Source organism: Xenopus laevis, chromosome 9_10L (assembly GCF_017654675.1).
Source record: "Xenopus laevis strain J_2021 chromosome 9_10L, Xenopus_laevis_v10.1, whole genome shotgun sequence".
NCBI lineage: Eukaryota > Metazoa > Chordata > Amphibia > Anura > Pipidae > Xenopus > Xenopus laevis.
Genome location: NC_054387.1, coordinates 122275452 through 122300368, shown reverse-complemented (window position 1 = coordinate 122300368; position 24917 = coordinate 122275452). Strand labels below are relative to the sequence as shown.

The window sequence follows — 24917 nt, the reverse complement described above, 5'->3', positions numbered from 1 at the left end:
TTATTATATGAAGGGCCTATTGGGTGTCACAGCCGGGGCCTCTGCACTGCAATGGAAAATGGTGAAAAAGAAGAAGCACTTTGAAAGCAATTGAGTGGGAAATAATGGACTTTTTAATCTGTTCTGTAGAACCTGCTTGGTTGCGGGAAAATAATGTTCCATCAAGGAGTAATGTTTCCATTTCTTTTCCCTTTCAAAGGGGAAGTATACCCTATATTAAATAAAGCGTTAAAGAGCACCTATCTGTGACGGTATGTACCAGCTGGGTGCAATTTTTTTATGAGAACCGTCGTGTGGTGGCAACGGAAATGTTCATTGATTTCATGCTGCCCTGTGGGTCAGTAACCACGGAAGCGGATACAACGAAAAGCAGAGAATATCGATCTGGATGGTGGTGTCACAATGAAATACTTTAACCTTTGGTCTGCCATGTGCTGGAATGCATAAATATTCACGATAGGGCAAAGGCAAGTTAAAACACCTATGGGTGCTAGTATTACATTATATTACATCTACAGTATCAAAGAGTACAGAGATTTTTCTTCAGTATTTCCTGATACACTTGATTATTCTCTTCTTCCTCTCTGGCAAACACGGCAGTCATGTCTTGCTTTATGGCAGGGCTTCTAGATGCTTTGGATTAGAGGAAAACAGGCTAAGTCATTGGCTGTTATTAGAATCAAATTCTAATAAGGGATTCTGCCTATGACTAAGTGCTGGGTAAGCATGAAACGCGTTAGGCGTTAGAGGGAATACTATACATGTTTTTTAACTACTGATGTGAATAAAATATATTTTTTTAATTAATAGCATGTTTTGGAGAAATTATTGAGATTGTAAATCATTGGCTGTGTCTCAAGATGAAAGAGGAGTCCTCCGACTCTCAGCTGTCCAAATATATAGCCTAATATGCAGCGTTGGCGTGGGGGTTAGGGCCCACCGGGGCTGCCACATCAGGGGACCGCACACCTCCCTGGTCCCCCTGCCACAACCCCTTTCCACCCTGCCAGCGAATACCTTTGTATCTTTATTCGGCCACAATTTGCATGGGAAGACATCAGGATTGGTGCACAATGTCTCTGAATCAGGCGGCCGTAGGTAGCGGCTCTGGGCCAGTGGGCCCACCAGGTTTTTTCCCATTGTCCCGCCAGCCCAGTTTGACTCTGCCTTTCAGACAGCCAGTGATGTAGGAGAGGTAAGAGATGTTTTTCCCACAGTTGACCACAAGGGATCAAGGCCATCCATGATCAGTGCAGTGGGCCCTCTACAAATGCAACAAGGGTTCAGATATTGTCTTGTCTGTCTGGGAGCAAGAGGGACCACAGTGCCCAAATGGACAAAGCAGCTTTGCTTTAGTGGTCTTGGGCCCTGTGCAGCAGTCCCTACAGTTGTCCATATCTTCCCTAAGTGCTGGGCACCTGCCAAGAGAACTGGGCCAAGCAGTATTGGCCACTGTCTTTGATTTGCTTACTGCTCTTCTTCCAGTTGCCACCCCTTGGCTCCCCCATTCAACAACCCAGTCCCCAGTGCTTGCTTAGCCGCTGGTTATATGATGAAATTAGAGTAAACCAGTGCCCCTAGATCCAAACTTGACTAGATGACCCCAGGGAACCAAGCAGCTGCACACAAATCATAGGCTGCAAAAAGGACACCTTCATCTCTAGTCCGCTGCCCAATTTTACTTGAGAAGGATACAATGGGGTTAATTCTCCTTCTGCTTGAGCACTGAAACCGCCTTTATCCAAAACTAATTCAAGCCCGAGTTCATTGCAACACAGCCGATTGCATGCAGTCGTAAGTCCAGTAGATAGCGGCAGCGCTAGACACACTCATTTACCGAATGTGTTTTGCAATAAAGGACAACACACTGTTCTTTCACATGTTGCTGCTCCCAAATTATCTTCTTTGACTCTTGTTTGCTCTTTTCTTTAATTTGTAATTGCATTTAAATTCAAACCGAGAGAGATAAAGGCCTTTTCAAGGTACCTGGCAGATTTTACGGGACGGGGCTGTGCAATCTGGGTGCTAGGACTGTGCTTAGTGAAGCGGAGACCTTATTATTAGGCCGTCGTTGTTTATACGGCAATGTATTATCAGGCTCTTTATGCCATTATCACACCACATATTGGGTTTTGTGTTCTGTGACTTAGCCAAAGGAATGGAGAAATTGTTCCAATGCAGTGAGCATATATTCCAGGGAACTATATTTCCAGATAAGGTGAACCCATTAGCAACCCTTAGTTGCTTGTTAAGCTTATTCTGTCGGGAGTGGATCACATCAGCTCACCCAATGCAGTCCTCACCCAATGGGTTTTTCAAACCTCCATGAAAATTGTTTAGAGGAACCCAGTGAAAAAAAAACAATACATGGGCAGATAAGCACCGACTTGTTCTTAAAGGGACAAATCGACATCTTAAATTTGCCCATGTGTAACCGTATCGAATGAGTGTTCAACTTTTTGCCATGCAAACCTTGGTGAGTACCTCTCATCATGTGCAGCTAAGGGGTTAATCCTGCTCACCTTGTCGGGGTTACAAGATGAGTAATAAAACGTAGCAATAACAATAAGGTCAGAACTACACAATCGTCTTCAACACGATTACCTTATTTTCCATCGCTGGTTGGATCCGCCGGAATTGCGTTGAAGACGCTTGTGTAGTTCTACCCTAAGGAGTAGGTTTCTAATTTCCGAGTGTCAAAATTCACACATTAGAATTTTAATCCCCCTATTCGTTTATAAATTAGAATGTGAGATTTATCACATCTCGACTATGGAAACAGTCCTAATTGGGATATTGCAGAGCTCCGTTGAGCCATTTGGAGATGTTAATAGCCTTCCTGACATTCGAGTTTCTTTTTTGGAGAAAAACTTGATTTGTACGAATCCTATACGAATCCAATACTATTCTTATTTTTGGGTCAGAACCATTCGATCGAATATTAGACATTCGCATGTTTTCTTAAATAACCTTCCAGTGGAATTGTGAGTATATCTGAATTTAAAAAAATTCACATGAATTCAAAATACGACCTTTGATAAATGGGCCTCCCCATGTGTAGCCTTACAGAGCATTTGTTTTTAGTGACCCCCATTCGAAAGCTGGAAAGAGTGAGACGAATAAGGCAAATAATTAAAACGTTCTAAAAAATAAATAATGAAGACCAATTCAAAAGTTGCTTAAAAGTTATAGTATGTTTTGCAAGTGGAGGAACTTGTATGGCATTGAAATATGAATCATAATAGACCTTAGTTACTTAACTATGATCAGCAGATAAATAGGAAGGTGGATGTGATATAATAAAACAAGTGAAAGCTGAACTGTTAACATGTCAATGATAATAGTTTCATAGGCTGTGAATGAGCTGAGTGTTATTATATGACACATCGGATATGATAAAAAGGATGGAATGTACAGATCGTGACTGCGGAATCCATTAAAATGGATGCAGGTTGTCATATTGATATAGCAGAATTCCATACAATAACATTCAGAGGAACATGCTACAATCACAAGTGACAATCAAGAAAGGGGAAACTATAAATTACTTCTAATCATTGGCTATGATCAAGGTTAGCACAAAGTACAGTAAATTATATAGGGAATAACATACCTCCAGTTGCAAAATATTAGTCTCCGACAGAGTGCCTCTATACAGTCATGGAACTCCAAAGGCACTTCTAATATCCTCATATATTCAGACTTAAACTCATAGTTCCATGTACAACTCAGCCTGCAGCCATGTACCTTATGGTCACAGAAGCCCTCAGTGACTTCTAATATCCTTCTCATTTACAGTAGGGGGTACATTATCCCTTATAATACATGAGTGATACTCAGAGTTCCCTGTATAACTCAGTCTGCAGCCTTGTGCCTTTATATGGTCACAGAAGCCCTCAGTGACTTCTAATATCCTTCTCATTTACAGTAGGGGGTACATTATCCCTTATAATACATGCGTGATACTGAGAGTTCCCTGTATAACTCAGCCTGCAGCCTTGTGTCTTTATATGGTCACAGAACAACCCCTCAGTGACTTCTAATATCCTTATCATTTACAGTAGGGGGTACATTATCCCTTATAATACATGAGTGATACTCAGAGATCCCTGTATAACTCAGCCTGCAGCCTTGTGCCTTTATATGGTCACAGAAGCCCTCAGTGACTTCTAATATCCTTCTCATTTACAGTAGGGGGTACATTATCCCTTATATTACATGCGTGATACTGAGAGTTCCCTGTATAACTCAGTCTGCAGACTTGTGCCTTTATATGGTCACAGAACCCCTCAGTGACTTCTAATATCCTTATCATTTACAGTAGGGGGTACATTATCCCTTATAATACATGAGTGATACTCAGAGTTCCCTGTATAACTCAGCCTGCAGCCTTGTGCCTTTATATGGTCACAGAACCCCTCAGTGACTTCTAATATCCTTATCATTTACAGTAGGGGGTACATTATCCCTTATAATACATGAGTGATACTCAGAGTTCCCTGTATAACTCAGCCTGCAGCCTTGTGCCTTTATATGGTCACAGAACCCCTCTGTGACTTTTAATTACCTTATCATTTACAGTAGCGGGTACATTACAAAATACAAAAAAGGGGGTTGTGGTTGCACTCCAAGGCTAAGTTAAAATGTGATTAAATACAATGGAAGTGCTACTGATTTGGACAATTAATCAATGCACATCCCCTGGTCCCCTGTCTCATAAGTAATTCAGTATATACAGTATGCAACTGCATGTATTTATTTACCAAGTCATGATCATAAAGTTGATAAGCCACCATACCACATCAAGGTAAACCCCGTATGGTGGTCCCTAACTTGTTTACCTCCGTTCATAGTATAAAAAAGGCTTGTACCTCTCTGCATAGTAGCATTACTTGGGATAAGTGTCTCCTGAACCTTGGCATTGGTTTCAATGTTCATGGCACATGGGATGTATTCTCTGCCAATGTTTTTAAAGGGGTTGTTCGCCTTTGAGATAACCTTTAGTATGATGTAGAGAGTGATATTCTGAGACAATTTGCTAATTGGTTTTCATTTTTTATTATTTGTGGTTTTTGAGTTATTTAGCTTTTTATTCAGCAGCTCATCAATTTGCATTTTAAGCAATCTGGTAACTAGGGTCCAAATTACCATGCACTGATTTGAATACGAGACTGGAATATGAATAGAAGAGGCCTGAATAGAAGGATCAGTAACAATAACAATACATTTGTAGCCTTACAGAGCATTTGTTTTTGAGAAGGGAGTCAGCGACACCCATTTGAAAGCTGCAAAGATTCAGAAGAAAAAGGCAAATATCTATAAAACTATAAAAAATACATAATGAAAACCAATTGAAAAATTAATTAGAATTGGCCATTCTATAACATAATAAAAGTTACCTTAAAAGTGAACCACTCCTTTAAGCTGCTGGAGGAGCGTCACAGTTGGTTGGTGGACTTCATTAAAACTAATAACGGGCTCCTCCACTGGGTTTGGTTGTTTCTCCTCTGGCTGAAAACTTCTGATGGTGACTATATCCTGTCTGTCATGCACCACACTGCTTTAGTTTTCCTCCTTTTGGCCTGGTCCACTACCACCCACCATATCTTTCCTTGACTTGCAAACTGGTCTTTGGATCCCTGGTTACTCACTACAATGTACCATTGTGTCTCTGCAGGTTGCAAGATGGGAGTACCGGACTCACACCATCACTAGGCTGTTTGGGTCTCCGTACATTGGGTGCTACAGTTTGGGTGTAGTCATTATTTTCCTAGCCGTCCTACGGAGTCACTGGTAAGTAAGCAGGGTTCATTGTTGCTTCTCTCTCGACCACATAATTGTTACGTCACTCAGTGAGTAAAACTTGTTGCAAATGTTGTACTCCCTTACACCTGCCCAGGGAGCAGAATGTATCTTTGTGGCAGAAATAAGGTAGAGCTTTGCTCAGCATTGATAATTGATGTCTTAAAGGTCAACATTTGGTAAGGTGTCTTGTATTGGACCTAGCTACAGCTTTCCAATGGCCCCTGCTAACACCAGACCCAAAGCCCTTCTCATGCCTCAACTTCTACTGCTGTATCCTTTGTACAAGAGACAGAGTGCAGCTGTGGACATGTCCAAGGGGGCTTATTAGTTCCTATCATTAGCAACTGTATGTGCAGCAACTTGTGACTTCCAGGTGTGAACATATTGAAAGGGGTCTTGCAATGGCCAATCAAGAGTCAGTAGTCTCAGCTAAGACCAAGTCCCAAAGTCCCTCAAAGCCTTTCAAATGGCCTAACTTCTACTGATGTGTCCTCTGTTCAAGAGAGTGCAACTGTAGGAAGGTCTCACAAGGCTTATCTTCTGGAGCTGTGTACAACAGCTTGTGATCTCCCAGGAGTAAACATTTGATAAAGGGTCTTGCAATGGACCATACAATCGTGTTTCTGTGGTCTAAGCTAAAACTTGTCCCAAGGCTTTTGCTGTAGGCATGGATCATGAGGCTTATCTTCTGGAGCTCCGTACAGCAGCTTGTGATCTCCCAGGCTTTAACATTTTGTAAGGTGTCTTGGAATGGCCAGGCAAGAGTGTTTCAGTAGTCTCAGTTAAGATCCAAAGTCCCCCTAACGTCTACCATGCTGTCCTTTTTACATGAAAAGGTGCAACTGTAGGCATTTCCCACAAGGCTTATCTTCTGGAGCTGTGTTCGGCAGCTTGTGGTATCCAAGGAGTTAAAGTTTGATAAAGGGTCTTGCAGTGGACCATGCAATAGTGTTTGGTGGTCTCAGCTAAGACTTGTCCCAAAGCCCTTTCTGTATCATGTGTTCAAGAGGTGGTGAAGTTGTAGGCACTTCCAGTGTGCCTTTCCTTCGGGATCTATATGCAGCACCTTGCTTCCCTAGAGGCTAGTTATGGACATGTTTAAGGGTGAAGGGTCTTGGTTGTGGTGGTGAAGATTTGAGCCTTAAGTTCCTAAGGGCAGAAGCTCAGTTTACTTCTGATTTATGAATACTTTGTTCATGGAGTATCACCCTCATAAACCACTCGTGATAAACTATAAACTTGAAATATGGGAGATTGTTTTCACCCAAGCGGACCAGTTACATAAGGAGGGCGCGGTACAGCCTTTGAAATGATTGTGACCTCGCTGTTCTCTTAAATGCGTGGAAATCTTAAGGATTTTTTTCTATATAATTAAACTGTAGCTCTTTCAGAAATTCATGAATCCACTGAACTATTCTGAACCTTCCCTGGCGGCATCTTATTATATCATTTAACTTGTAATAACTTCATAGATAAAAATATTTTTAAAAAAACAGTGTTCCGATGCTTGAGATCTCGGGGGTCAGGAGCAAGTACACGAGTAGTAAGAGCCACAAAGATTATATAAACAGGGCATTTCGGGAACAACTGTTCCATGTGTTTCTGTGAGTTATATTGCTGAGGGGTGGGGGCCCCCTGTTTGTGAAATTAGGTGATTAGGTGACATATGAATTTAATTAGAATCAGGATAGAAACATGTGCGTCGCTGTGCAGATGCTGTTTGCTTTCTCCTGATGCTGACATGTGTCACGCTTGTCCTATGTTTACATTCCGACCCACACGGAAGTCGATTCTAGAACCTTGTGCCAGGCTTCCATTAAGACTTGGAGGTTCTCTTCCAAGAAGCAGATAAGGAACCAGCTTGGGGCAGTAAGCGATTAATTAGGACTGTCCACTCCTCCCTTCAAAACAAGATGTTATCATATACACAGTCTGCAACCTTCCTATATTGAAAAATTTGTGTTTCATTCCAGGGCCAGTCAATGACAGGTACCCACCAAATATACATAGTCATATAATAGACTTAAACCGTAACTCCCCAAATAAATAATCAGTATTTCAGGTAGGTTGAGACATGGTTTAAATTAATAGGGGTTGTTCACCTTTACATTAACTTTTAGCATGCTGTAGAATAGTGATCCCCAACCAGTAGCTCGTTAGAATGTTGCTCTCCAAACCCTTGGATGTTGCTCCCAGTGGCCTCAAAGCAGGAGATTATTTTTGAATTCCAGGCTTTTAGTTGTATAAAAACCAGGTGTACTGCCAAACTGAGCCTCAATATAGAGTGACAATCCACATAGGGGCTACCAAACAGCCAATCACAGCCCTTATTTTTCACCCCAAGAACATTTTTCATGCTAATGTTGCCCACCAACTCCTTTTACTTCTGAATGTTGCTCACTGTACCTCCCAACATTTTGGAAACAAAAAGAGGGACAAAAAAGTTCCTGTGCGTAGCATGGCAATTTTTTTACCACACCCATTTTTGTGGCCACACCCCCTAATTACCATGTTAATTTTACAAAATTTCGCAGGTTATAAAAGTTTGAACACATTTCTGTGTATTTTTCAGGTATTCCAGTTTTGCTAATGAAGGTGAATTGCCCTTTAAAGCTGTGAGTCTCACTTTTCCTAAGGGACCTGTTATCGTATATTGTTACAATTACTTATTTGCTTATCTAGATACATTTGAATTGTTACAAATGTATCCTATCTACTTTTGTGGCTGTTCAGGACTCTCTGCCAAAAGCCAATTAAGGTAGAAACTTTGTTTCTTTTTCTGGCTGTTCAGTGCAGAGAAAAACGGGACTTTCCAGTACAAATGAGGGACTGCAGGTTGAGCTGTCAAAAAAGGGACTGTCCCTCTAAAAACGGGACAGTTGGGAGGTATGGCTCACAGATTCAAACGTTTGGGGATCCCTGCCGTAGAGAGTGATATTCTGAGAAAATTTACAATTGGTTTTCATTTTTTATTATTTGTAGTTTTTGAGTTATTTAGTTTTTTATTCAGCAGCTCTCCAGTTTGCAGTTACAGGCTCGAATTTCGAATTGAAATAACTTCGAAATTCGAATTCAAAAAGACCAACCGAAATTAAGTCGAAGTCCGTTTTCGATCGAATAGGTCCGTATTGGACTGTATTCGAATCGTACGAATCGAAGGAATATCGCATTCGATCGAATTTGATTCGAAGTTTTTCCCAAAAAAAACTTAGATTTTTCAAAGTCCACCAATTGACTCCAAATAGGCTCTACGAGGTCCCCCATAGGCTAAAATAGCAATTCGGCATTTTTTAGGTGGCAAATGGTCGAAGTTGAATTTTTAAAGAGACAGTACATGATAAATTTCGATATTCTCGTTTTTTTCAAATTCAAATAGAATTTGGCCTATTCCCTAGTCGATGTACACAAAAAATAGCTCAAAATTCGAATTTTTTTCAATCGACAATTCACCTCGACCTTTAATAAATCTGCCCCTAAGTCTACTAGAAAATCATGTAAACAATAAATAAACCCAATAGGCTGGTTTTGCTTTCAACAAGGATTAATTATATCTTAGTTGGGATCAAGTACAAGCTACTCTTTTATTATTACAGGGAAATCATATTTTTTTTTAATTTGGATTTTTTGGGTAAAATGGAGTCTATGGGAGACGGCCTTTTGGTTAATGTGTTTTCTTTGTCGCCCCTCGTATAAAACACAGCAGACAGTACAGAGGAGCAAAGTCCCACCGGGCATAGTAAATACATTTTCTGTGAGACTTACATTGTTACACTTGCCCTCCTTTTACGGGAAGAATCTTACATAAGCGTTTATGTGGAGCACGAGGCTTGCTGGGATGACAGGGACTCTCATCAGAAAGGGTCCCAAAAAAAAAGCAGCAAAGGGGCGGAGCTATAGAAGCATATGCCTCTGTTATGTAAGTTGGCAAGTCTGTGGCGCTTTATTTAGAACTTAACTGCTGCCCGACACCAGAAGCTGTTATGACTTTGAATGTGAATCAGATATGATATGGGCCTTAGATTGCAAGCTTTCTGTAACACACTGTGCGACACTTTGGTGCTACAGGTATGAGACCTGTTATCCAGGATGCTCAGGACTTGGGGTTTCTGCATAAGGGATATTTCCATAAAGGGGTTGTTCACCTTCAAATAACTACAGTAGTTGGTTTCAGATAGATCACCAGAAATAATGACTTTTTCCAATTCTATTTTATATTTGTCAACGATTTTCTAATATTGAAGTGTAAAGTGTCATTTTTCACCTTCTAAAGCAGCTCCGGGAGGGGGGGTCGTCGACCCTGTCAACTGTTCTAAATTGATACATTTAGTTCATACATTTCTTTTCTTTGTACCTGCTGAGCAGCATAGAGTCTGGCGCGGAACCAATTTCTACGACCCGAACCCTCAGCCAGCGACCCGAACTGCAACCTGCATATTTACCCAATTTGATTCGCTACCCGGACCCGCAACTGCCTTATTCGCCACCCGAACCACAACCTGCATATTTTCCCAATTTGATCCACTACCGGACCCGCAACTGCCATATTCGCCACCCGACCCGAACCGCAACCTGCATATTTACCCAATTTGATCCACTACCGGACCCGCAACTGCCATATTCGCCACCCGACCCAAACCGCAACCTGCAAATTTACCCAATTTGATCCGCTACCCGACCCGGACCCACAACTGCCTTATCTGCAACTGCAGACCCGCATCTATACCAGCACCTGAAAATCTTGCAGGGTGCTCACTTTTTTTGTGGGTAACCTGCGGGTCCTCCTCCCACTGCAGGACTCTAGAGCAGAATCTCTGAGTTTCATTACAGGCAGCCGTTAGAATTGATACAATAGTTGTTAATACTCCAGAGATGCTGCTGAGAAATGGATCAACTAAATGTCGTAAAACTGTAACAGTTCAGAATCTGCACCTGAATTACTGAGCTGCCAGACTCAAACACCAGAGACACCAGAATGACCAATTCTAATAAACTTTTGAATTGGCATTAATTTTTTCTAATTTATAGTTTTTAAATTATTTGCTGCCTTCTTCTGAAGGTCACTGACCCCATCTTAAAAACAAATACTCTGTAAGGCTACACATTTATTGTTATTGCTACTTTTTATTACTCTTTCTATTCAGGCCTCTCCTATTCATATTCCAGTCTCTTATTCAAATCAGTGCTTGGTTTCTAGGGTAATGTGGACCCTGGCAACCAGATTGCTGAAATTGCAAACTGGAGAGCTGCTGAATAAAAAGCTAATTAACTCAAAACCACAAATAAAAAATGAAGACCAAGTCATACTAAAAGTTAATTTAAAGGTGAACTTTAACTTGGGGAGGTTCATTTATTAAAATTTTAATTGGAGGGTTATTTAATAAAAAAATCAAATATCAAAAATTTGAATCGAATTCGACTAAACTCGATTCAAGTTTTTTCTCTGAAAAAAACTCAAATGTATGAAAGGCTAGTTATATGTCCAAATTGGTCCCTGGACCTCTCCCATTGACGTTTACATGAACGCAGCAGGTTTTAGGTGTCGAAAAGTCGAGTTTTTAAAGGGCCAGAGTGTTATAAATCTTGAAAATCAAATTCGAATGAAAAATCGACAATTAGAACTTGAGAGTTTTGACCATAAAAATTTTAGAATTTTCAATTCGACACTTAATAAATCTGCCCATAATTAGTCTAATAAAAATATATTTAAATATAACTGACTATATTCATGGCCTTGTTTCAATATGATATCAGTGCTAGACTGACTATTCCCTTCAGACTGATTTAATAACACAGGTGCTAAACTGCATCAGTGCAGTTACACACAGCAACCAATCAGATCTCTGCTTTTTTTTTTTTTTTTTAAACTTGCAGTAGTCTGATGAACAGCAATTTTTGTTTGGGCACCCATTTTTTCCCTGGATGGGCCGGGTTAAGAAGCAATACCTGCATATGCAAAGTGCTTTCATGCAAAAGAACAAACAATGCAGCCCTGGAGCAGATAAGAGGCGACTCAGATGTGTTGTGTCTGCAGAATCCAGTGGGAGGCGCTGCACCCTCCTCTTCTTCACTATTTCATCACTGGCAGTCAGACACTGGCATAGGTGACAGCTGCCTCTCTTAGTCAGAATGAATAGCTAAATTACAGAGGAGTACAGAGGAGTGGCTAATGCAGGTGTGGGATCCCTTATCCAAAAACCCATTATCCAAAATGCGAATTATGGGAAGACCATGTCCCATAGACTCCATTATAAGCTGATTTTTAAAATGGATTTTCTTTCTCTGTTATAATAAAACAGTCCCTTGTACTTGATGTCATTAATCCTTATTAGAGGCAAAACAATCCTATTGGGTGTATTTAATATTTAAATTACTTTTAAGTACACTTTTTTTGTTAAAATTAGAATTTTAAAATTTGTGGGGGTTTTTTTTTTTTTTACTAGAAAACTAGAATTTTTTAGAGCCAGAATCCAAAAATCAGTCATCTTAGACATGTCAAGGTCCTGTATAAGTCAATGGGAGAGGCATCTATCTCAATTTGACGTTTTCGTGGTCTGCTCTGGGTTTAGCCTGAAAATGCGACTTTATTTTTTGGGGGTTTTTTTGGCAAGAACTCGAAAAATTCAACGATTCGAGAAATTAGCCTGAAAAAGTAAAGCAATTCAGGAAAAAGCCTGAAAAATGTGAGAGATTCAGGGTTTTGCTCGGTTTTATCGAGGTTATGGAAAGATTCCTTAACTGGAAAACCCCAGGTCCCGGAGCATTCTGCGTAATAGATCCCATACCTGTATAAGGCCTTCCAGATATAGCTACAGATCCTAGAATCCTTGGTGAGACATGGCTCATGTTTGCTCACAGCAGTGGAAGAGCCACAGATTAGGGAAAAAGAAATTGGGGAAAATAAATAGAGGTTTTGGCTGCAGCAGGGTACAGTCATAATGAGCCCATGGCAGCTCATTGTTGCATAGATGAAAGTAATGCATAAAGGAATAGGGCCTTATCATTGCCCTTCTACAGCTCTAAGGGGTGTGAAATTGCACCTGGCCCAAGTCTTCTTAAAAGCAGCCTATAGTTTCCACCTCGGAATGGCTGAGGATGCTGGGATACCCCTAAGGAAGGGCTGCAGAGTGTTGAGCACAGTACTGCACGTGGCATTTGCCATAATAATAACTATATAAAAGAGGAATATTGATGCCGTGAGCTGCAGAGTTTTCAGCACAGCCCTGCACGGTGCATTTCCAATAAGAGCACCTGTATAAAGTGGGAAAGTTCAGTACAGCCCTGTTGGGTGCCTTTGCCATAAGGGTCCCTACATAAAGAGGGGTTACTGGTGGTAATATCCTTAAAGGAAAACTACACCCCCAAAATGAATACAGTTTATATCAAATTAAGTGGCATATTAAAGAATCTTACCAAACTGGCATATATATATTTAAAGGGATCCTGTCATCGGAAAACATGTTTTTTTCAAAATGCATCAGTTAATGGTGCTGCTCCAGCAGAATTCTGCACTGAAATCCATTTCTCAAAAGAACAAACAGATTCTTTTATATTCAATTTTGAAATCTGACATGGGGCTAGACATTTTGTCATTTCCCAGTTGCCCCCAGTCATGTGACTTGTGCCTGCACTTTAGGAGAGAAATGCTTTCTGGCAGGCTGCTTTTTTTCCTTCTCAATGTAACTGAATGTGTCTCAGTGGGACATGGGTTTTTACTATTGAGAATCCATTGAGAAATGGATTTCAGTGCAGAATTCTGCAGGAGCAGCACTATTAACTGATTCATTTTGAAGAGTTTTTTTTTCCCATGACAGTATCCCTTTAAGTAAATGTTGCCCTTTTACATTTCTAGTCTTGAACCCCCATTTTGTGATGGTCTGTGTGCTGCCTCAGAGATCACCTGACCAACTGACTGTAACAGGAAGAAGTGTGGAAGAAAAAGACAGAACTCTGTCTGTTAATTGGCTCATGTCATCTAACATGTATGGTTTGTTTGTGTGCACCGTGAATCCTACGATCCCAGGGGGCGGCCCTTATTTTTTTAAATGGCAATTTTCTATTTATGATTACCCAATGGCACATACTACTAAAAAAGTATATTATTATGATCATGGTTTATTTACATGAAGCAGGGTTTTACGTATGAGCTGTTTATGCAATATCTTTTTATAGAGACCTACATTGTTCGGGGGGTATAGCTTTCCTTTAAGTTACAGCAGTTGTGTATATCGTATGAATTCCTATGCAGGAGAAGCAGGACATCGACACTATCAGTATATTTTGCCCTCAGTGTAAATGTAAAGGTCACACTTTTCATCTTTGCCCCCCGGCATCATTTCCTTAGACTCTGGAGTCTTGGCTTTTGCAATACATTTCCAGTAACGAATGTCAGTGTGTCCTTCTCATCTGTCCAGCGTGACACCAATATCCGGCCCAGGTCTCTCCATTGCACTAAACCTACTGGAAATCCTGACTTCTCAGCCAGCCTGAATGGCCACCTGGAGACTTTCCAGTGCTGGGACTTTATGGGAATGCCAGGCAAGGGTGTGTATAAACATTACATGAACTTTATAACGGCAAAGCTTGAAACAAGCTGGAAAGATACTCCAATATCCACCACAGCACAGACTTAAACAAAAACACCAGTGTTCCATTTCACTTTCCACCCATTTAAAAGCAGAAAAACTGACTTTTTCATGGGGAACTTGAGGAAGAAAATACACCCTCGCTCAATAGGCCCATTAATGCTCCACTCTTCCAGTTCCCAGACTTTCTTACGTCAAGAACCAACTTGCGTTTGATCCCAAGATAAACAGTGGACAAATGCAAACACTGTTACATTCGGTGCTTGGTCTGGCTTAGCTGACATCTCCCAAGTGAGCTGCGGTATCTCAAGCTTCCCCTGTTGACATGGAGAAAGAGTAGAGGGTTGTTCTCAGTGGGAATCAGCCATGTTTGCTTCCTGTCCGAAGCTGGCAGTTGGTGAAGTGACTAGGTTGCAGAGAGAAAATGTAGTATATATGTTCATGGATTAAGAATGTCGTTGCTTCCGTTCTGTTTTCACTCATGGCTTGACTTGTTTTCAGCTTGTTTGATTTCAAAGTAACAAACCGGTTGCAGGATTTGTTCCCGATCCTCCAAAAATGGCCCTTCTGTCAACATTCTAGGCACCTTTCTAATATAAAATTCATACAGGTGCTGCTAGCTTAGCTGACATTTACCAAGTGAGCTGCGGTATCTCAAGCTTCCCCTGTTGACATGGAGAAAGAGTAGAGGGTTGTTCTCAGTGGGAATCGGCCATGTTTGCTTCCTGTCAGAAGCTGGCAGTTGGGGAAGTGACTAGGTTGCAGAGAGAAAATATAGTATATATGTTCATGGATTAAGAATGTTGTTGCTTCTGTTCTGTTTTCACTCATGGCATGACTTGTTTTCAGCTTGTTTGATTTCAAAGTAACAAACCAGTTGCAGGATTTGGTCCCGATCCTCCAAAAATGGCCCCTCTGTCAACATGATTCTAAGCACCTTTCTAATATACACTTTATATCCAAAAGTATGGGGGCACCTGTCTGTCTTACATCTTATTCCCAAACCAAGGGGATTGATATGAAGTTCATGCTATAACAGCCCGTACTCGCCTGGCAAGACTTCCACTAGATGGTGGAACATTGTCTTTGTATTTGCTTTCTATCAGACATAAGCGGTTGTGCACTGATGTTGGGGATCAGGCCTGGCTTACAGTTTGATATCCAGTTCATCACACAGGGCTTAAAGGAGAAGGAAAGGCTAAAATTAAGTAAGCTTTATCAGAAAGGTCTATATAAATACACCAGTAAACCTCAAATTAATGCTGCTCTGAGTCCTCTGTCAAAAGAAACACAGCATTTCTTTCCTTCTATTGTGTACTCATGGGCTTCTGTATCAGACTTCCTGTTTTCAGCTTAAACCTCCAGGGCTAGGGCTTGAGCATGCTCAGTTTGCTCCTCTCCCCCTCCCTGCTGTAATCTGAGCCCAGAGCTATGAGTGAGCAGGGGGGGACTCAGGCGGGAAGTGATGTCACACCAAGCTAATATGGCATCTGCTATCCTAAACAAACAGAGCTTCTAGAGCTGTTAACTCGGGTATGGTAAAGCATTCTGCCGAATAAATATAGTCTTATAGCTTGCACTATTGTGGCTAATCTATTGGCAATAAACTGCCTCCGTAGCTTTTCTTCTCCTTTAAAGGAAAACTATACCCCAAAAATGAATACTTAAGCAACAGATAGTTTATATCAAATTGAATGACATATTAAAGAATCTTACCAAACTGGAATTTATATTTACATAAATATTGCCCTTTTACATCTCTTGGCTTGAGCCACCATTTCGTGACTCTATCTGTGCTGCCTCAGAGATCACCTGACCAGAAATACTACAACACTAACTGTAACAGGAAGAAGTGAGGAAGCAAAAGACGCAACTCTGTCTGTTAATTGGCTCATGTGACATTACATGTGGTTTGTATGTGTGCACAGTGAATCTTACAATCTCAGGGGGCGGCCCTTATTTTTTAAAATGGCAATTTTCTATTTATGATTACCCAATGGCACATACTACTAAAAAAGTATATTATTATGATAATGGTTCATTTACATGGAGCAGGGTTTTACACATGAGCTGTTTTACTCAGTATCTTTTAATAGAGACCTACATTGTTTGGGGGGTATAGTTTTCCTTTAAGTTGGTGTGAGGTCAGGCCAGTCAGGTTCTACCACTTCCATCTCAAAAAACCCATTCTGTATGGACCTGGCTTTGTGCATGGCGACATCATTCAGCTGAAATCCCCAAACTGAGCATGAGAAAGGGAGCATGGAATTGTTCAGAATGTCTTCATACAATGTTGTTTTAAGCTTTGATTTCAGTGGAACCAAGGAGGCAAGATAGATAGAAAGATATTACTTTGTGAATTAAGGAGTACTTCATCTTGGCCATCCTTTTTGCCTTGCTGTGTTTCTCACGATTCTTGTCTTACAGTTTTACAGAAGCCATGAAGAATCAGTCCCATCTAGGGGCGCTGGAGAACACTGGCGTTTATTACCTGAGCTGGATGTTGATTGGCGCAGGCGGAGTGCTGGTGGTTTCCAGTTTCCTGGCACTGGGTTTTGTCGGAACCTATTTGGGTAAGTAATTGCATATACACAAGGGCAACGCTTTGTAGTGGATTCATACACAAGTTGACCGATCCCAATGATATTACCGATGAGACTGGGTAATACTATGACATCAACCCATGAGCAGATGATGTCACAGTACAGTAGGGTTCCTGCCTGAATTCTAACTTACCACCCACCTTAAATCACATGTATTCCAGGTTTTTCTCTGTGCACCCACCAGAACAGTAGGTTAACCCCTGGACCCTGTTGTTTTAAATAAACAAAAGATGATGCAATTAGCCCATGATAGCACCACTATAAATCTATGTATAATGAAGGAGAGGAGATATACTCACAGTTCACCCCAGTCCATGGGTGCATAATACATAGCAGAAATCAAAAAATGGTGAGTTATTTCTCCAAAAATAATGACCAAATAAAATTAAAATTTCAATCCATTTATTGGGACATACAGAAAAAGGCCTTTTTCTGTATGTCCCAATAAATGGATTGAATTTGCAATTTTATTTGGTCATTATTTTTGGAGAACTCGCAATTTTTTGATTCCTGTTGTTTTAAGACCGTGTTTTGATATTTTGGCCATTTAATATGTTTCTTATTGGCAATGGTATTATTAAAGCATATTAAATATTAGCACCCTAATCAATTGCAACCAAAAGCAGATGTTTGGTCTTATTGTTACCTGCTTTATACTTGTAAAAGCTACCTGCTGATTGGTTTTTACTGGTTATTTGATAAATTGATATTTGATAAACAGTTTTTTACTTGTTTTCAATGGCGGGGGGGAGATATTTTCCTTAAAATCTCTATTCCCGCACTCTGTTGCTCTCTGTATGTAGAGATTAAAGCTACCTGTGTACAAATAGGATTTCGGCTTTTACCCAGACATGGCTGTTGGTTTGTCACTCGGACTGCCTCAGACCAGCAAATGGCAACTGCTGGGCGGTTGCCCTGGGTTACAGGAAACACTTCAATTATTCACAAGACAGAAACTGAATAATACAGAATATGATCAAACCATGGAAGAGGGAGAAAGAGAAAACTGCAGTATTCCACAGGGCTGCTGCCATTCACGTTGATGCAATTGCTTTAACCTCTTAAACTGATGAGCACATTCACTTCCCAAGTATGTCGTATGGAGAAGAATTTGGTTTTTATTTAAGTAAACGCAATACAGGTGGAACCTACCACAGCCAAGAGATGATTCATGTGCAGCACTGCTGTTGGTGCATTTTATTCCTACCCTGGAGCCCTTCCCTTGCTGGTACCATTAACTAGAGGTCCTTCATTTTAGCGAAAACTTCATTTCTTTATCCTCTTCCCTATTTCTGTTGTTGTTGTGGGTCTGGGAGATGTGGTCTGGAGAACCCAGATTGCTAACCCTTCTGGTCTTCATACCAAAATATTGCATTCCTTATATCTTTATTGGATACTATTTATGAACCTATGGCTTTGTGTTGTTAGACCTTCCTGTCTCAACACCTGCCAAAGGCAAGCAGTAAGGACAGGGCTTTGTAGAACACCCTAACTTCTAGATGACACACAAGCTAGGGGGTTTCCAAGGGGGATGCTCATGTGTCACCTCCAGCCTGCCCCCCATGAATACAGCTCTGCTGAATGTAGGTAGGACTGTGTTCATTGAAGGTCTGTTGGTCCTCGGTACATGGCCAAACATATAGCACTTGGCACCCTGTGCAACCTTATGAAGATGAGCGCTATGTGACATTCTTCTTGCAGCCTCTATTTAGTTCACCCCCCCCCTTATCCTCAAGCCCTTCTCCATCGCTAGGCCCTTAAATTCAGTGTGTGTGTGTGTGTGCATAGAGAGGCAACGTTAATTCTTATCAGCAAGGTGCTAATTAAGCTAATGGAGAGTCTGTCGTCATAACTGGCAGGTGTAACTCAGCCTGCGGTGCAAATCAATAGCTTGCCTGCCATCTCATCGACGTGAAGATACACTTGAATGGATATTTTCTATCTGTGCTCTTGTTTTATCGTGAGTCACTTGGCTGACAGCTGAACATGAGGCGGCTGCCTTTGGCCACTCTGGCCTAGATACATGGCTCCTTTCAGGTCAAGGGCTGCAGAAAGTATCCTTTTCATGGCCAGTTTTAAGCTCTTTTCCTCTCCTTCTTCCTCTCACATTCCCCATATTGTTGTCATAAGATTGATATCTTGCTGTGTTTGGTGGCACGGATGCATGAGCAGGCGGCACCATGGGACTTAAAAGAGAAAGCCTAACTAAAGAAGTAGCTAGAAATGCTGTAAATTATATTTTAGGCTTCTGTATATTAGCCCAAGGCAACCGCAGCCCTTTAACAGGGAAGATCTGTGTCTTCAAAGATGCCCCAGTAGCTCCCCATCTTCTGCTGATTCACTGCACATGCTCTGTGCTTCTGTCACTTACTGAGCTTAGGGACCCACTCACAATATACAGTACACATAGAATAGAAATGTCACAATATAAGGCTGATTAGTAATTAATACAGATAATTACTACATGGCAGCACAGAAACCAGTGCAATTATCATCAGAATTTAAATTCTCACGATAAGTATTCTACTGGAAGCATGTTGAAAAAAAAGAGTAATAGAGACTTGAAAGACCTTTTGAAAGTCTGTTTTGTCTTGTTTTACGTCTTAAATCCCTGCCATATTGCAATTACAAACGCTTTTTTAAAAAGAACGTCACTGTTTTACCCAATATGACATTTTGAGGCTATAGTAAACTCCGTGTTCTGAAAACAGTATCCCTTTAAGCCCTTAAAGGAGAAGTCAACGTCAGACCACTGGGGAGGTGTCGATATTTTGTGCCAACTATGTCTTAAAGTTTGCCAAGTTTACTATATTGCACATATACTAGCCCAGTTGGGAGCAAGGGTTACTTAGATAATTGAAAACAAGATGGCGGCACCGTGGGGGTCAGGGTCAAAGAGTGGCGCCTCAGAATTTTAATTCGAGTGTGCCCCCCTCCCAGCCTTATCTTATTCTGTGGCCCTTGGGCTGTACAATAATATCTCTACATGTACGGCCACCATAATTCTTGGCACCAGCATTGGTAATAAGTGTAATCATTATGTTTACACGTCACAAGAATTCAGTCTGATCTCTGCAGTGGAACATATTATGCATGCTAGAGAACGTGTGGAGATCAGATCTACCGACCTTGGTGGAGTTGGTCAGATCTGGAATATAATGGCCACTACTAAGGTGCCACTCTGTGTTGCTCATTAATATAACTGTTCTGGTTTCCACTGGGTCTTTCCAGCTCTGTGATACAATTTAGCTCTGTTTAATGAGCTTGTTCTCTGCTGTAATTATCCTTAAATGCTTCAGTGAAACCCAGAGGCACCATGTGAGCTTGTGTTTTGGTCAAGTGACACTTCAGTTTGCTGTATCCATTATTTGTGTACATGTTACAGAACTTAAGGCATTTGCCAGCCAATCATGGTCTGAAACTCATGGTTAGTCAGCCTACTGTGTTTGCGGTTGTTACGGAATACGGCTAAAGCAGTGATCCCCAACCAGTAGCTCGTGAGCAACATGTTGCTCTCCAAGCCCTTGGATGTTGCTCCCAGTGATCTCAAAGTAGGTGCTTATTTTTGAATTCCAGGCTTGGATGCAAGTTTTGGTTGTATAAAAAACAGGAATACTGCCAAACAGAGTCTCAATGTAGGTTTACAATCCTCATAAGGGCTACCAAATGGCCAATCACAGCACTTGTTTGGCACCCCACGAACATTTTTCATGCTTGTGTTGCTCCTCAACTCCTTTTACTTCTAAATGTTGCTCACGGGTTCAAAAGGTTGGGGATCCCTGGGCTAAAGTAACTAAGATTAATGAGCATATGTCTCCTTGTAAAGTAGAACATCCTCCAGCTCATCAGGTCCTATGACCCACTTAATTCATGAGGATCATCCAATTAGAATCCTGCTTGTTCTGTGTGCTCCTTGCTCCATTATTTGTTCTTACAATGAGAGCTGAAGGCATAATGGACACCTAGAGATGACTGATTCCTACCTCAGAATGTCTGGTCCCCATGTTAGTTAAGGACAAGGTAACTGACATATTTATGGTAGGGGTGTACCTGTAACAGAACACTAAAGGCATGGCATGCTCATGGTTAGTCAGCGTACTGTGTTTGCAGTTGTTATGGAGTATGGCTTAAGCGACTAAGATGAATGATTGTATCTCTTCTTGTATAGTAGAACATATCCTCTGGCTCACCTGGTCCTTTGGCCCACTTAATGCATGAGGATTATCCAATCAGAAACCTACTTGTTCTGTGTGCTTCATTCTTTGTTCTTGCCATCATAGCTGAAGGCATAATAAACACCTAGACACGATTGATTCCTACTTCAGAATGTCTGGTCCCCATGTTAGTTAAGAGCAAGATGACCCTCACTGGAGACTTCTCTTTTATCTGTAATTTAGCCTTGAATAAGCTTGCATTTAAAAGTGCTCAATTGATCTCATTAAATGGACACCTAGTTAGTACTCAAAGGCGCTTCCCTGGCATTGTGCCTCCTACTATGATAAGCAGCTGTTTGTCAAGTTTTTACAGACATGTTAAATAAAACAGTAACCTGAAGAAGAACCCATAAGGCAGATTGAAAGACCTCAGCAGTAGAAGCTTCAGTAAGGGGACCGGTCTCCCATCAGATGGGACCTCAGTCTCCAACAAGAGTCCATGTAGTCACCAGGAGCACACCTGTGCTGATATGTCAAACAGGGGAAACCAACCCAACTGGCTTTTAGATAACTACTGTTCATAAGCTTGTTGGCCCAAAACCCGCTGGAGTCATGTGTTTGGGCCGACATATTGCCTACAGGGAGAGATCATAGGTCAAACGTCTAACAAGGCCCATGCTCTGCTTAAGACTTGTAATTCCCTACACTCTCCAGGAGTCTATCCCATCATCAAAGGTGGTGGGATAGTCTCAGGTTCTCTTATTCATCTAAACCTTAGGCTTGGTTGGGAAACTGCAGGACAGTCTGGTCAAGAAGTTCCTGACCTATGCACCACGAGTTCCGAAGACATTAAGGAGCTGTAATCTTGTAGCAGAGATCAAGTTTATTGTGTCCCCCGCTACCTAAAGCACTTGCTTCTCTTGCAGACATTTTGACCCCAGTGCAACCAGAAAGTAACCAATCAAGATCTTCTTTAAAGATGTCATAGAAGAATAGATTGTCATACCTGTTTCCCAAAATCCCTGTTATTGAGGGTAGGACATTTCATGAGGAGAGAAGCAGTCATTACCTTGGGAGAAACAGAAATATATAGCAAACATAAAAGCAATTTGTTTAGATCTGCGTGGTCGTGAAACCGCTTGTATGAATGTTTTGGTGCCATTTAACGTAATGCCTCCTTTCCTACCCACATGAGTAAATTTATTAAAGGGTAACTCAAGCCCTAGGGACACAGGTAGGTTGTGTTTGTTTTAATATGCAGGGTTGCTGTACCATTTCCCACAAACAGCTGCCCAGACTCGCAATACTCAAAGCCCCCACGATATTTCTAAATCCCAATCATGGACCTGCAAAGCTCTGACACATGAATGAAACTGTCAACCTTTGGAAAGAATACAAAATCATTATGGGCCGTTCAAAGCTCGCTGGTCCATGACCTAAGCAATACCATCAAAAGTTACGAAATAAAAAAAGAATAGTAATAATGCTGCGTTATCCCTGAAAAGAATAAATATTGCAGCTGCAAACAGTGAGTCATGGGCAGAATTTAGGTTTCTGTGTCGATGTCTGTTCCTAATTGTCTCCTATGTGAGAATGAAAAGTGCCATTGTCTGGTTAACATGTAATGCACTGTTGTTCCTGCTTCTAGGTCAGAGCTGAAAGGAACGGTAGGGCTGTATGTAACAAAGAATGTGGGTGACGATAGTTTGGGATCAGGCAAATGACAGTTATTTTGGGCACTGGCACATATACCAGAGCAAGGCATTGCGTAGACTGCCTAACCTCATTCTGTTGGCTGCTGTTATGGAGTTCTTACTAGTGGTGCCACCTTTGCACTAAAATATGGCCTTGGCTGTCTGTTTAGTACCAATCTTACACATTTACATGTTAGAATTAATATATGCTCGTGGAAAAGTGTGTTGAGTGGAAAAAGCATAAGCAAAATTGGGTTATGTCCCTCAAAATACATTTTTTTTAGCCATCTGATTGGAGGACGTTTTTTCCACCATGTTTCAATATGGCAGCTGGTAGCAGGCAATGTTGTGTGTAAAAATTGCAGGCAGGTCTTCCTGATGACTTCTGCAGGTTACTGTATTGAACAACCAATAAAGCAGTTAGCATCCCATCATGATTTAAAGTGTAAAACAGGCTAATTAGCCCAGAAGTTTGGCTACCGTGGCTAGATGGAGAGGTCTTTGTGACAATGAGCATGTGTCACAATGATAAAGATGTGTAATGTTGGTGATGCCGCTCAAGAAATTTCCATAAAATATTCAAGAAGCATCAAGTGGTAGCAGTTTGGTAGATGGTTCTAGATGTTCTCCTTGAGTTATCTTCTAGAGCAGGACCATTTGCTAATGGCAAACCATTGGCAGTACTTGGGCTATTTTGATAGCTCCTTGTTTCGGATTGTATATAATCTAGTTGTAATACCTAGTTGTTTGCCTCTACAGTACTTATCTAGAAAGACTTTCCACTGGCCAAAAGTATGGGGACACCTGCCTCTCCAACATCTTGATTCCCAAACCAAGTGGATTAATATAAAAAAACTAGGCCTGCCTGCCTTGCCCCTATAACAATATCTACTCTTCTAGAAAGTCTTTCCTCTGTCCAAAAGTAGGTGGACCCCTGCCTGTCCAACGTTTCATTTGCCAAGCAGAGTGGATAAATATGAAATTAGTCCTGCCCGCCTTGCCCCAATATCAACATCTGCTCTTCTAGAAAGACTTTCCACCGGCAAAAGTATGTGGACAGTTGCCTGTCCAATGTCTCAATCCTCAAACCAAGTGGATTAATATGAAATGTGTTCTGCCTGCTTTGCCCCTATAAGAGCCTATTCTTTTCTAGAAAGACTTTACACTGGCCAAAAGTATGTGGACAGCTGCCTGTCCAACGTCTCAGTCAGGGTTCCAGTTCATCCCATGAGTGTTCAGTTAAGGTAAATGGTCTATTAAGGTGAGTCAAGGTCTTTCACTCCCTTCTCATCAAACCCGCATGTATGGAGCTGGTTTTGTGCATGGAGGCATTATTGTGCTGAAACAGGATTAAACCTACCCCAAACCTTGGCCATGTCTGGACTATTTTGGCCGTAAAACATGGCTGCCTCGAGTTGCATGGCTCATCTATAACCTGGGGCGTAACTACAGAGGAAGCAGACCCTGCAGCTGCAGGGGGGCCCAGGAGGTTTAGGGGCCCCATGAGGCCCTACTTAATGAGCATTTTCAATATATATTGGTAAAACAGGACAACCTCTGGATATTTTGGGGGCCCTAAAATAAATTTGCTGTGGGGGCCCAGTAATACCTAGTTATGCCACTGTCTATAACAAAGAGGAAGGAGCAGAGTTAACAGACTATGTGCCTTTCCACTTGTTGAATGTACACAATAAAGCTTCCAACACAAAAACACACCGGGCACAATCAAATTCATAAAGCCTCCTAATTAGCCATACGCTTGCAGTGTCTCGGCTGCAGAACAAGGTTACTGTGTCAGTTGATTATCAGCCCAGCAGTGCTGGATGTGTCTCTCCGCTTTCATCCTGCTCATTGTTCCATAAAGGTTTTTTTTTTTAACCCTCTTCTCTGCCGCTTTCATATACAGACAATAAATGGCCCCCTCCCCACACGCCACTTGAATACTCGTCAAGCACTTTGGGTCTGTTGCTTTTCTTATTATTTGGACCTGTCTCTCACAAGCGTCCATAATCTGTTTTTCTGCCCTACTTTCTGACGTGACTGTACCTCCACATACGTACACTATGGACACAGCCAACA

General features: G+C 41.3%; 1 protein-coding gene across 3 annotated transcripts in view; it reads left to right on the top strand.

Moving 5' to 3' along the window:
* pemt.L (phosphatidylethanolamine N-methyltransferase L homeolog) overlaps nt 1-24917 on the top strand; it is an 85351-nt gene that overhangs the window by 25202 nt on the left and 35232 nt on the right. For all 3 annotated transcript variants that reach the window (XM_018234481.2, NM_001093863.2, XM_041575672.1), the window contains 2 exon segments: nt 5678-5793; nt 16815-16960. In XM_018234481.2, coding sequence (XP_018089970.1) covers nt 5678-5793; nt 16815-16960 — 262 coding nt within the window.